At 43.9% G+C, this 14,129-nt stretch overlaps 1 protein-coding gene across 1 annotated transcript; it reads right to left on the bottom strand.

Moving 5' to 3' along the window:
• Positions 1 to 10,769: 10,769 nt before the first annotated feature.
• LOC111159931 (gap junction protein alpha 3) lies at positions 10,770 to 12,107 on the bottom strand. The gene has a single exon (XM_022522618.1). The coding sequence runs from the start codon at positions 12,105 to 12,107 to the stop codon at positions 10,770 to 10,772; it is 1,338 nt and encodes a 445-aa protein (XP_022378326.1).
• Positions 12,108 to 14,129: the final 2,022 nt, after the last annotated feature.

Here is a 14,129-nt window from a genome sequence, read left to right as displayed (position 1 = left end):
TTTTTTGGAACAGTTTCAGGAGAATAGGAATTAGTTCTTCTTTCAGTGTTTGGTAGAATTACCCCAGGAAGCCGTCTGGCCCTGGGCTTTTGTTTGTTTGGAGATTTTTGATGACTGTCAATCTCCTTGCTGGTTATGGATCTGTTCAGGGTTTCTATTTCTTCCTGGTTCAGTTGTGGTAGTTTATATGTCTCTAGGAATGCATCCATTTCTTCCAGATTGTCAAATTTGTTGGCATAGAGTTGCTCATAGTATGTTCTTATAATTGTCTGTATTTCTTTGGTGTTAGTTGATCTCTCCTCTTTCATTCATGATTTTATTTATTTGAGTCCTTTCTCTTTCTTTTTGAGAAGTCTGGCCAGGGGTTTATCAATCTTATTAATTCTTTCAAAGAACCAGCTCCTAGTTTCGTTGATTTGTTCTATTGTTTTTTTGGTTTCTATTTCATTGATTTCTGCTCTGATCTTTATGATTTCTCTTCTCCTGCTGGGTTTAGGGTTTCTTTCTTGTTCTTTCTCCAGCTCCTTTAGGTGTAGGGTTAGGTTGTGTATTTGAGACCTTTCTTGTTTCTTGAGAAAGGCTTGTATTGCTATATATTTTCCTCTCAGGACTGCCTTTGCTGTGTCCCATAGATTTTGAACCATTGTGTTTTCATTATCATTTGTTTCCATGAATTTTTTCAATTCTTAATTTCCTGGTTGACCCATTCATTCTTTGAAGGATGGTGTTTAGTCTCCATGTATTTGGGTTCTTTCCAAATTTCCTCTTGTGATTGAGTTCTAGCTTCAGAGCATTGTGTTCTGAAAATATGCAGGGAATGATCCCAATCTTTTGATACCGGTTGAGACCTGATTTAGGACCAAGGATGTGATCTATTCCGGAGAATGTTCCATATGCACTAGAGAAGAATGTGTATTCTGTTGCTTTGGGATGAAATGTTCTGAATAGATCTGTGATGTCCATCTGGTCCAGTGTGTCATTTAAGGCCTTGATTTCCTTGTTGATCTTTTGCTTGGATGATCTGTCCATTTCAGTGAGGGGAGTGTTAAAGTCCCCTACTATTATTGTATTATTGTTGATGTGTTTCCTTGATTTTGTTATTAATTGGTTCATATAGTTGGCTGCTCCCACATTAGGGGCATAGATATTTAAAATTGTTAGATCTTCTTGTTGGACAGATCCTTTGAGTATGATATAGTGTCCTTCCTCATCTCTTATTATAGTCTTTGGCTTAAAATCTAATTGATCTGATGTAAGGATTGCCACCCCTGCTTTCTTCTGATGTCCATTAGCATGGTAAGTTGTTTTCCACCCCCTCACTTTAAATCTGGAGGTGTCTTCGGGTTTAAAATGAGTTTCTTGTAGGCAACATATAGGCGGAACAGACTTTTAAAAGTCCTGATTTTGTGCTCCGTTGCTCTGCCTCTTGCCGGGAGCTGGCCCCTCCCCCCGCGGTCTATCTTCCCGTTGCTTTGGATTCACTTCTCCGCCTGTCCTACCTTTCAGAAAGTGGTTGATTTTCTGTTTCTAGAATTGCTGTTCTTCTTCTCTTCGATTTCCCGTTGGATTTGTAGGTGTTTGCAATCTTTAGATAAGCTATCTAGCTGATCTACTGCTGCCTGAAGTAGTCTCAGCCTGCTACTTCTCCGCCATCTTGCGGTATATTGGGTATTTAATATGTTTGTAATCTTTAGGACAAGCTGGCATAGTAGGGAATCTGACAAAATTGGCTTGTGATTTCTATTTGAAACACATAATAATTATAGACTCATAATTGTTTTAAGATTTTGTTTATTTATCTGAGAGAGGGAGAGCAAAAGAGTGAGCACAAGCAGCGGGGGAGAGGCAGAGGGAGGGGAAGAGGCTGATTTCCCTGCTGAGCAGGGAGCCTGATGTGGGGCTCAGTCCCAGGACCCTGCAATCATGACCTGAGCCCAAGGCAGAAGCTTAACCAATTGAGACACCAGGTGCCCCTAGACTCATTTTTAAGTTAAAAAGTTTAAGAGCATTTGGCGGTGTGAATGATATTGGAATATACACAAGAATTTTGAAGTTCCTATATTTATTACTTTCACTTATTCAATTTTTTTTTAAAGATTTTATTTATTTATTTTTCAGACAGAGATCACAAGTAGGCAGAGAGGCAGGCAGAGAGAGAGGAAGGGAAGCAGGCTCCCTGCTGAGCAGAGAGCCCGATGCGGGACTCGATCCCAGGACCCTGGGATCATGACCCGAGCCGAATGCAGCGGCTTAACACACTGAGCCACCCAGGTGCCCTCATTTATTCAATTTTTGAAGAGTTACTTGAGTTTGTAAAGTTTTGTGAGTTCAAGGTATCGGTTGAGCCATTCAGGCATTTGAAAGACTTTAGAATGAAACAAGTATATTAAATTTATAAATGCAGTTCAAAATGTTGAGAAGAGTTAAATGATTGTAAGAGTTTAAATGGTTCAACTAATTAATTGGTTCACCTAAGGTGATTATTCTTATTTTATTTAAAGTTTACCAGATTTATACATAGTATAACAAGATTTGTATAATGAACATCAAGGCTAAAGGAAAACAAGGTTTTGAATTTGAACTTTATTTTTTTTAACTTGAACTTTAATAATGAAATATCAATTTGGAATTTAAGTAGTTGTAAAGTCCTTTCTGTGCATTTAAGTCTCCTTTGCTCATGACAACACTCACAAACCAACCCAAACACACACACACACAGTCTTCCTCCTTTAGTTTGTACAGTGCTGGACACCCTCACACACTTGATCATGAATCCTTGACTATAGGCCTTTGGGTTTCTTTCACAGAGCAGTAGCTCTTGCAGACTGCAGAAGTGGGGACGGGGGTTTGGGGGTGAAGGAGCTTGCCTCCTGATGACATCATTAGCGTGATAACAGGATGGGTCTCAAAGTTAAACTTGAGTGAACATTGGAAGGAAAACCTTCATACTTGTGTTTGGATCTCTGATATTAGTACTGGATTTTTAAAAAATATTTTATTTATTTATTTGAGAGAGAGAGAAAGAGAGAAGGGGGAGGAGTAGAGGGAGAGGGAGAAGCTGAGCAGAGAGGCTGACGTGGGACTCGATCCCAGGATCCTGAGGTCATGACCTCAGCCAAAGGAAGCCGCCTAACCGACTGAGCCACCCAGGTGCCATGGTGCTGGATTTTCCTTAAGAGAAGAAAAAAAATTCTTCCTTTCCAGACCCCACTGCCTTCACTCTGAACATTCTGTTCCTGGTTTGTGGCATGGTACACTAATTCCCCTACCAGCTGATGGATGCCCTAGGGGAGGTAAGGGTTTTCACAGCACCTTTGAGCAAGAGAAACAGAAGCTCAACCTGTTTCCTATGGCCCGCATCCTTGCCATAGCTCCCACCTCTGCAAATGACGTGCAAAGAGATTTGGTTTTGTATCTAGCTCTCACTCTGTCTGGCTCAGGTCCTAAATATTGTAAGAACAAACGTGAAAGTGCAAGGAGGGAGAACAGAGTCCACACTCGGTTCAGGCAGAGTCTTGTCTCTGCGGCCTCCGGGTCAGACACTCTCACACACTGAGGCACACATGCGCACACACATTTAGATAAATGCTAAAATGCAGATGGGGGATAATGTGCTTTCTGAATGTCTTTTGAGGATCTTGGAAATACAATTCTTAACTCAGGGATGTTTTTAAGACCATTCTTTATTCTGTGCAGGGGACCCCGCTGCACGTGTTTTGATAATCATCATCCCATTTGTCCCGCCGCAGACATGGTAAGCTAGGGATGATGAGTTGCAAGGTTGGAGCCCTGGGACTCAGGGGGCTGTGATCTCATTCTGCCCTCTTCGGTGGCATTTGTTTCCTGTCCACCCTTGTCCTGGCTGCCTGCCTCCTCTTGTCCATGTGGGCTGTGGTAGGGAGGAAGAGTTTCCTAAAGGTTTATTATAAAAATGTATATACTTCTTCTGAGCTCTTTCAAGACAGGACTGCCTTTTGAAGATGATTTTTTCTCATTTGGTTTGTTTTACACTTTCAGGGGAAATCAGAATGAAGGACAGCTCATAGTGCACAAAAAAGTATCTAGTTTCTATATTTGGAAACTTGTGTCCAGTAGAAGCTCTTGGAGGCTACATAACTGGGGAGGGCAATGAGGGCCCCCTTGCCCACATTATGGACAACACGCCCTGCAGTTCTGTGGGGAAACATAACATGTCTAGGTTTATGTTTGACTGCATCAGACACACATTAATGCTGCACACAGATAGATGGGTAAGAGTCAACTTTTCCCGGGAAAGTGGTGTCTATAGCCTTTGTTGAGGGACTGTTTAGACCTATTAGAACCTAAAAGACGTTCTTGCAGAAGTTGCAAGTTTTGATCCAACAGCCTGGATGTGTTTGGCTCCCATGGTGTGCAGCGACAGAGGCATTCTTATTCATCCATTCAATATTTAGCACATATTTACTGACAACTTAATTAAAACTCTAAGTCATTTAAAAAACTACAAACTCTTTTGTTTTTCCCACCAAAAAGGTAATGAAAACTCATAAAATGGCTCAAAGATTCCAAATCAGGGACCACAGTAGGGTTCTGGGCAGGTTCAGAGCTTACCCAGCTGACTTCTTTTTACTACCTGCAACTCCACAAGAAGGCTTTGAGCCAAGTGTGACAGGATACGGCCAGTTGCATTAGTCACCTTAGGGACCTGCTTCCTTCTGCAGTTTTCCTTCCTTCTTCCTCCCATGGTCTCCTTCATTTCCATAAGGAATAATTTTAGAGTGAATAATGACAGAAAAAGGGTGGGCAGGGATGATGTAGAAAAGAAAAAAGAGGCTTCTGGAATGAAGAAATGATCTGTTTCCTGCTCTGGGTGTGTTCCCTAAGTGTGTTTAAATGCATGGGTTGTATTATATACTCGGGTGTTGTGTTCTGTATGTGTATATCTTAGTTCAATTTAAAACATTTTTTAGTTTTTGAAAAAAAATATATAAAGTTCTAATTATGGCAAAATACACATAACATAACATTTATCATCTTAACCATTTTTCAGTCAGTCCTATTAAATACATTCAAATTGCTGTGTCCCGTAGCTACGATCCATCTTCAGAACTTTGTCACCTTCTCCAACTGCACAACTCCCTCTTTTCCCTCCCTAACATGCTTTCTGTCTCCATGATGTTATCTATTCTAGGTAGAGGAAATAAGTGGAATCATCAAGTATTTGTCCTTCTGTGACTGGCATATTCACTTAGCATAATGTCCTCAAGTTTCATCCATGTTGTAGCCTGTGACAGGATTTCCTTTCTTTTTAGGGTTGAATAATATTCCATTGTATGTATAGAACTGCCTTGGTTTAAAATAAATTTTAAAAGTACAACTGTGTAGGCCTCAGGAAATTTTGCTCAGGGTTACTTTCATGCACTTTCGCTGAGGCTTTACAGAGTGCTACTATAGGTCAGGCACTATGCACAGTATGTTCTATCCATTCCCACTTGTTCCTCGCAAACTTATTTTCATTTTTCAGATGCGAAAACCCATCCGCAAAGTCAGAGGTTAAATAACTTCCCTGAGATCCCATAGCTGCAAAGGAGCAGTAAAGAGTTCTGACCCTTGTCTGTGACCTTGGAGGCGGCTGGACCTGGAGTATGGGACAGTGTACCCTACAGGAAGTTTATGTGTCCCCAGTGAGAGGATGCTTGCTAAGGGGCATGTCCCTTATAAAGCATCACGGAAGTCCAAACGTTCCAAGAGCACTGACAGACGATCTGCCAGCCTGGCTTCCATTGTGGGGAATGAAGCCCTCGGGTGTGCGCTCCGTGCTGGCCGCGCTGGGCCCGCAGAGTCGTGCTCTGGTCTCCGTGGCATTCAGCAGCCGGGCGCGGGACTGGCTGTGCAGCGGCTGCCACTCTGCGCTGCGCGTCTGCAGAAGCCCGCCGGGCAATGGCCTGGGGACAGCGACCGCCCCAACCCCACTCTTCTCGCCCCGCCCCGTCGTCGCCCTCCGGGGGTCCCCGGGGTACCGTCGCCGCCTCCCCTCCCTTCTCCTCGAGGGCGCTGCCGTCTGGTCGGGGGCTGTGGGTTCGGGCCACCTTCCCGTGGGCCGCCACGCGCTGGCCCTGCACCAGAGGGCGCAGCCTCTTGCCAAAACCTCCGTCAGAATAGGCTTTGGCCCTTATGGTCGGAAATGGGAGAAATTTTCACCAATTCGTGTTTGGTGGGGTTGAATTTTGCATGCTGCGTTGCCTTAGAGCCTTCGAAACAGCCAGGCGGGTCTCTTTTTGTTACACCGCGTCCCTGGAAATCATCCCGCAAATCGATGTGCGGATTTGCGAAAGCAAGAACAGCGAAAGTGCGGATTGCGTTTCTATTAAGGAGTCGGACAAGTTACAGATATTGCCAAGCGTCGTAAAAGCAAAGATGACAACTACACAATTATATACAGAAAAGTCGTCGCCGAGAACGATAAACTCCAGCCTCGCGAGACAAAGGGATCTCTCAGCTATCGGAAGCCCAGTACCGCTTAGCAGGATCTTGCACGAAGGAGGAGTTAAGGGGACAGACAAGGTTAACGTGCACATTATTTCTTCTGGAGAACATACAGCAAGAGGTAGTAGCAATGCTACGGGGAACCCTTAGAAGAGGCTACTTGAAGTTTCTAAGTACCTGTGAAAAGACAGAACAGCCGCTGCAGAAATTTCTCAAACTTCTTTTGTAGGAAATTTTTTGCTCCTTATTCTATCTAGATGAAAATTTTTACTTTGAAAACCTGCTCAGGGATTCTATCGATAAAAACAACCAACTACAGAGCTGGTGATTTACATTTAAGGCCACTTTTTATTACTTAGCTTATAAAATGCTTATTTTCAGTTACAATTTAGTTGAGGAAAGATTCTAACACAAAAAATAAAGTTTTAGTAAGAGTTTTGTAAATATTATGATCTAAGTTACACTTACATACCAAACGTTTTCAAATATAATACTAGAAACAGTTCACTGCTCTTAGTGTTATTTGAATTTCTAGCTGACCATAAAAAGTCTTGCTAGGACATTCTATAATGCAAAGAAAAAAAATATTTTGGGCAATAAGAAATCTTAGGATGCATAAACTTCAGCTGTGCAGTGTAATGATATAAAATTAGAATGAGAAATACATTTTCAGACTTTAATGTACAATGCCTTCCTGTTAGAGGGTATTTAAAAGTTATTTAGAGAATATACTGAACTCCATGGAGGTGGGGGTGGGGTAGTGGCAGGAATCTACTGATCTTTACAAAAACATTTATCTTTTTAAATCATGCAATACTTTGTAAAAGAATTTATTTGGTGCAGAGCCACAAATCAATGTTACAAATACCAAAAGGAAAGGTTCAAAAGAAAAATATTCAACAAACGGACTTTTTTTTTAAAGACTTTTTTTTTTTTTTGTAAAGATTTTATTTATTTATTTGACAGAGAGAGATCACAAGTAGGCAGAGAGGCAGGCAGAGAGAGAGAGGGAAGCAAGCTCCCCGCTGAGCAGAGAGCGTGATGCGGGACTCTATCCCAGAACCCCGAGATCACGACCCGAGCTGAAGGCAGCGGCTCAACCCACTGAGCCACCCAGGCGCCCGCAAAAGGACTCTTTTTCAAAAATACTAAAGAAAGTGTTAGTAGAAAAAAAAAAGCCTATATTGAAAAGAGACTTAAATCTCATGAATTTAATCTTTTTAAATAATGTTTGAATTCTATTTATAGTTCTAATTCCAGGTGTTCTTGTATAAGAAATCTATGATCTAGCCACTTAACAAACATGGAAAGTCAGGATGGATCAGAAATATTCTGGCTGGATCTTTTCCCCTTTCTATTTTCTTTTGAAACTTAAGGTATCTTTTCTGTTAATTTCATGGGAAAAATAATTCTGTAAAATAAAGTTTAAAAAGGAGAAAGTGAATGATTAAGAAATGTTTTGGAATTTTAATAAATGGATTTGAAGATGGATTAGTAATGCTTGACATTTTATCATTATCATGGATTAATGTAGTGCCAACAGGGTAATTGAGCTTCTGCAAATACGGATGCAAGAGAGTAATTGTCTTGCATGCTGCAGATTAAAACATAATATGAATAAATATATTAGAGCATTTGAGTTTTAAAAGAAACTTATGGAACTAAATTTTTTTCCATTAAATCAAGATAATAATAATTTCAGTGAGATTTTCAAATAATTAACAGGCGAAAGAAAAAACATATCTAGAATCTTGACCATAGGGAGAGGTGATGTCTACTTTTGTTGCACATCCTAATGCTTTCAGTGACTGGCTAAATAGAGAGCACCCTTTCACACTCCTACATCCCTGTGAGGGAGAAGGACCCTAGACTTCAGAGTCATGGATACTTCAAATAGCAACACAGTGGAACACCTGCTTTCATTTTTTACATGAATTGAAATCAGAACACTACTCTGAAAAAATACTACGGGCACTGTTTTATCACAGAATTTTACTTCTTTATAAATGAGTGGTTTTCAAGGAGGTGAATCAAATTTCACACTACACCCATGCACTACACAGGCCAACTAGACTATGGTCAATTCACAATATTGGCGTCTTCATCAACATGGGGTGGATAAAATCCAATTTTAAAATGTAAAAACTAAATGTAATTATAGCTCTCACACTCATCTCCAACCCCAGTCAAAATCAAATTGTGGGTAAATCAGAAGCTTACTATTAACATTTATCATAGGAGAACCTAAAGGACCTGTGTTCACATCCACTTTGGCTGTCTGTTAACTGAATTGTGACCAAAGCTATTTTTTTTTTTTTAATCAGAATGCTTTTCAAACTAAGATTTGTTGGCAGCCCTTCTCACCCCAGAGAACTAGGTCCTACTGCATGAAGCCTAAGGCATCCACTGTAGGTGATGATCAATCTTTTCTCCTCTGCAACCTACAGTGGCATGAGTTATGTCCTAGCCTGGGGGGAATTGAGAAAATAGCCACTCAAATAATTTTCTCTAATGCTCAAATCTGTTTGAGAAAAGCCTAAAGGATATTTATGGGAAGCTGGCATCTTTCAAGCTGAGGAGATTATCTAAGTTCATTCTGCAGCAAGCATAAGGCTCTAATGAACTAGTTGCACACATTTATCTGAGAATGGGAATTGCAGTCTTCTCATCAGGTTGCTAGTGGGTCACTCTTTACCATATAAAACACAAAGTATGTTTTGGAGTGTAACCCCAGATAAGTCATCGGGAAATTGGTGTTGATTTACACAAAGGAATGAATCAAATTGGCAAGTGTTTGGTGTTTTGCTGAATAAGGGCTGACAGCACTCAGTGGAAGTTGGAGTGTGAGAAGGGCCGGGCTCAGCATTACCACTGTTCATCGGTTTTCAAACAAACGGCGACTCAGACACAACAGCAGGGTGTGCAGTACAGAAAATTCTGCCACGTTCCAGCCACACCCACGTAGAGAAAGAGCCTTCGCCGTCAGTGCAGCAATCCGCATGGGTGACAAATGGGGCACACGTCCGAAATCAGCACATGCACTTACACAGGAAGTAAAACCCAGATACTTTTATTTACACTTTAGAAAGCAAACAGGCTGCCCATAAAGAATGGTTAGAAAACTCAAAGACTTTTATTTTGTACTGTTAAAAAAAATGTAGGTCATTGATTCATCTGTTTAAATAATTTTTCTGGCAAGAGTAGTTAACTTTTAACCTTCCATTCAAAAACTTCACAACTTGAAGTACTTGAAATGCACTTAAATTTATCCTTCCTTTATTATTTTTTAATGGTACATTCGCATAGCAATTAGCTGACTCATAAGGTCAAAGAATTTCTTTTAAAAAAAAGTTCAAATTTTTACTAGTACATAATGGGACAAATTAGCAGTCCCTTGGTCAGTATTCATTTTAATAGTACTATTTTTCTTTCATTTCTTCTGAAAGAAAGTGGGGGAAGATAGGCATTCCTGTACAATTCAGATCAAAGCACAAAATACCATTTTAAAAATAAATACCTAAGGCATACCTGCCACACTTTCATTTCAATTTCCTCAGCTGTTTAAAAATTATCTCAAGTGTTGCTGCATTTCTCCCTGCTTTCTTACCAGCAACCTCTGTGGCTCTCGCCTGCACTGACTCTGCCTCTGGAGGGTAGCTGCTCATTGTCACTTGTCACGAAGCATACAGTTTGATATCCTGGGCTTCACAGGCAATTTCAGAAACTCAAATGACACTATATGGACTTGCTCTAAATCTTTTTTTAGTGCAGTTTGGCAAATATCCCAAATGAAGTTCGACTCTAAGTTCAAGGTATCAAACAGAGATAGTGCTAAGTGTGTCTATGACTTTCTGGGCAGCCCAGAGGCTCTGGAGAGAATAGGAATGGAAAACCCAATTGCCCCGAGCTGAAGTGACTGCAGACACCTGTTGCTTTACCACAGCAGAACAGTTACCCACAGAGACAGCAGGAGCCCAAGGCTGGGCAGCAGCACCTGCAAAGGTGGCCCAGGTTGCTGGACTCTTGGGTTGTTGGGAATATCTTTAAAGGTCAAACAGCCCCTGCACCCACTTTGCCCCTACCTCCTCATCTCAGCAAACGTGGACGTTCTCTCCACTCTACCTCACAGTGTTAAGAACAGCAAGCATGGACACACAGAAACCTGCTATCTTCCGGTTGATCTTCCCTTCCTCCACTCCAGAGCTCTCTCACTCCAGGCTTTCTCTACCTGCAGACTGGAACTGCACTTTGGTTTTTGGTTGCTAGAAAAGAGGTTATTATAAAGCTGTCTGGAGAGACCACCACTAGATGGCCAAGTCATTGGGTCTGGCCCGACCGCCACTGGACTTACTAGCCTTGCTTGATCGTCCGGGGTCTGCCGGGAGCAAGGGAGGCACGTGCATCTCCACTGCGGTGGTCACTGGCTGCTCCTCCCCATCATCGGGAGTCACTTCCAATTTGCTCTCTCCCAAGCTGCTGCCGTTCCCATTCTCCAACAGGCCAGGTGCACTGCTTCCCACACCACCCTCTTGAGGGAGCTCCTTGGTGCTGCCTGTAGGGCTCAGGGATGCAGAACCCGAAGCTGGAAGGGAGGCCTTCCTAGCAGAAGTCTGCTGCTCAGCCTCCTGGTTGGCCCAGTTCTGTTCTGTCATTAGCAGGTGGTGGTTGCCGTTGTAGAACTTGGCAGGGTGGTCCTTCCCAGGGACCTCGGACAGGGCTGCCATGTCAAAGTCTGTTGCTGGTGGAGGGGCCCCGGGGTAGCCCGCCCCTGTGGCCTGTCCCAGAGAAGAGGCAGAGTGAGCATAGTAAGGCGGGAATCCGATGGTAACCGTGGGCGGGGCCGAGTGGGAGGGGAGAAGGAGTGGGCTTACACCCCCAGGTTTTGTGGCCCCCACCCTGGATTCAGGGGTGTCTGAGCGATAGTTGGTCATTCCTTGTTTAAGCTTCTTCCAGCCCAGGTGGTAGATCTCCAGCATGTTGAGTAAGAGAGACACGCAGGCCACTGCCAGCATGAAGATGATGAATATGGTCTTCTCCGTGGGCCTGGAGATGAAGCAGTCCACCGTGTTGGGGCAGGGCCACCGGTCACAGCGGTACAGTGGCTTCAGCTCAAAGCCGTACAGAAAGTACTGCCCAGCGATGAAGCCCACTTCGAACAGCGTCTTGAAGATGATGTTGAAGACGTAGGTCCGGAGCAGGGCCCCGGCGATTCGGATCTTGCCCCGGTCATCCCTCACCGGTGGCTTGTCCTTCTGGCCGTGGCCACCCGACCCACAGCGTGCAGCCGGCCCGTCGCCCTTCAGCAGCTCTTCCTCCCGCTCTTTCTTCTTCTCTTCCATGCGCACGATGTGCAGCACATGGCCCAGGTAGATGAGGGTGGGCGTGGACACAAAGATGATCTGCAGCACCCAGAAGCGGATGTGGGAGATGGGGAAGGCTTTGTCGTAGCAGACGTTCTCGCAGCCGGGCTGCTGCGTGTTGCACATGAAGTCCGACTGTTCGTCTCCCCACACCTCCTCGGCTGCGGCGCCCAGTACCAGGATCCTGAAGATGAACAGGACCGTCAGCCAAACCTTGCCAATGACCGTGGAGTGCTCCTGTGCGTTCTCTAATAGTCTCCCCAGAAAGCTCCAGTCGCCCATTGCTTCAGAGTGCTAACCTGCAAGGGAACATCGCTGGTTAATAGGAAGCCTAAGGTTGGCAAGCTGTAGGGTCCAAACACCCCTAGGGGCAGGCCTCGGCAGACGGCGCTGGAATATCGCCGCGGGGGGAGCTGTAGTCCCACTTCCAAACGAGGGAGGCGCTGCAGAGCTTTCTACGGCACGAGTGTGCGTGTGTGTGTGTGTGTGTGTGTGTGTGTGCGCGCGCGCGCGCGTCCATCATCGCGCTGAGCAGGGTTACATAAACGCCCTCAGTGTCCGCATAACACGGAACTACTGTTACAGGACACAAGCGGTGACACCAAGGAGATGTCCAAGAGCGACTTAAGCCCTCACTTCAGCGATGAGGAAACTAGAGCTCCAAAGGGAGATGACTTGCCTGAGGAGAAAGTAACTCTCCCCTGGCTTCTAACCCCATCCTGCTCTCTTCCAGGGCCCAGTCTCCAAGGCAGCTCTGGTGCTGTGGGGTACACAACTTGGGTCCTTTACTAACCTCGCCCTTTCTGTTCCTGTGAGATTACAGCAACTCTCCCCCTGATGAATTCATAACTTCTACCACACATTAACCTACTACCTATTATTTACTTTCTTTTTTCACTTTGCAAATGTTCCATACATGGTTAATTCACTGCACGTCCCCAGGCAGGAGTCCGTGTCTCCGTCTGTAAGATGGGATGATGGTCATTTGGTCGAGTGCAGTGAGCTGCATCCTAGGTGGAGGGAGGGCCCGCAGGCCTCCTCTGGGAAGGTAGCAGTGTTCCGCAGACATAGGGGACCAAGATTACAGGTGTCCTCCCTGTCGCTACTGCTCAAGCAGGCCAAATGCTTCCAGCTAAAGCCAAAAGAGCTCTGTTCTCTCATTCTTCGCTAAGGAAAGCGGCCCAAGCTGTAAGTGTATGTACAAGTTCTGGCAGCCTTAAAGAACACTCTTCTCTTTTTGAATTTTAAAATGTTTAAAAATATTAACTTTTATGAATTGGTTCAAAGGCAGATAAACAAAACAAAACTTTATTCACCATGATCTAAAGAAAAGACAACTGTTAACCCTCTCCTAGAATAAACTTTCAAGCCTTTGTTTTGGTCATTTGAGGTCTTTAGAAAAATATTACCGTTTACATATCCCACCAGCCTCCTTGTCCTATATTGTGACTGGTATCTGTTCTATTTGGCATGTTCTTGGCAGGTAAAATATTTTAATTTAGAAACTTAATTACTGAACGTGAAACAACGCACTCTTCCATGAAGGATGTCAGGTGTCACATACTAGGTTACATCCTGCTTCTCCTCAACCCAGCTCCTCCTTAGACAGTCACGGGGTCCCTAACTGGCATCTCTGCCCCTAGCCCCGGCCCCTCCCTTCAATCTGCTGGAGATTTTCCTCTGGGGCATAAGACAAAAGGCTTGCATAGTGTGGACCACCCATCAGTCCCTGAACCAACACTCTGGTGATACCAAACTTTCTGTGGTCCCTGGGACTCTGCAGTTAGGCCTTTGCACGTGCTAGCTCTTCAACTTTAAACTTGGCCCCAATCCAGGGACTGGCCTATTGACCTGTCACTTACCTCCACTCTCCCTTCAAGAGTGGCCAACTCAGGCTAACACGGGGGCCCTGTGTTTTCTCTTCCCCCTTATCATGGCCCTGGCTTAATGACTCTTGCTCCCTTTACATTCCAGGAGGTTCTTTCCATCCTCCCACACCTTCTAACATCCTCTCTCCTTGCTGTCCCTAGGCAACCACAGACTTCTGAGTTTCTATAGAAAACCACCTTTAACCACCTTCACTTCTTGTGACCTTTCTCCTTTACTCTAGTTTTGAGCTTGGGGTTTGCATGTGTAGCCTTTCCTCCTTGATGTCTGCAGGCAGAACAGTTGGGCAATGTGCATTTCTGGAAATCTCTAAGAAAAGATCGGTGTGGGGGAAATACTTAATACTTAAATACTTAATACTTAATACTTCTTCCTGCTACCTTCCCAGTCTTGTTGAGCACAGCACAATGTGCTGAA

This window comes from Enhydra lutris, unplaced genomic scaffold (genome assembly GCF_002288905.1).
Source record: "Enhydra lutris kenyoni isolate GAN:26980312 unplaced genomic scaffold, ASM228890v2 scaffoldscaffold71, whole genome shotgun sequence".
Classification (NCBI taxonomy): Eukaryota; Metazoa; Chordata; class Mammalia; order Carnivora; family Mustelidae; genus Enhydra; species Enhydra lutris.
This window is presented reverse-complemented; position numbering and strand designations above follow the sequence as displayed.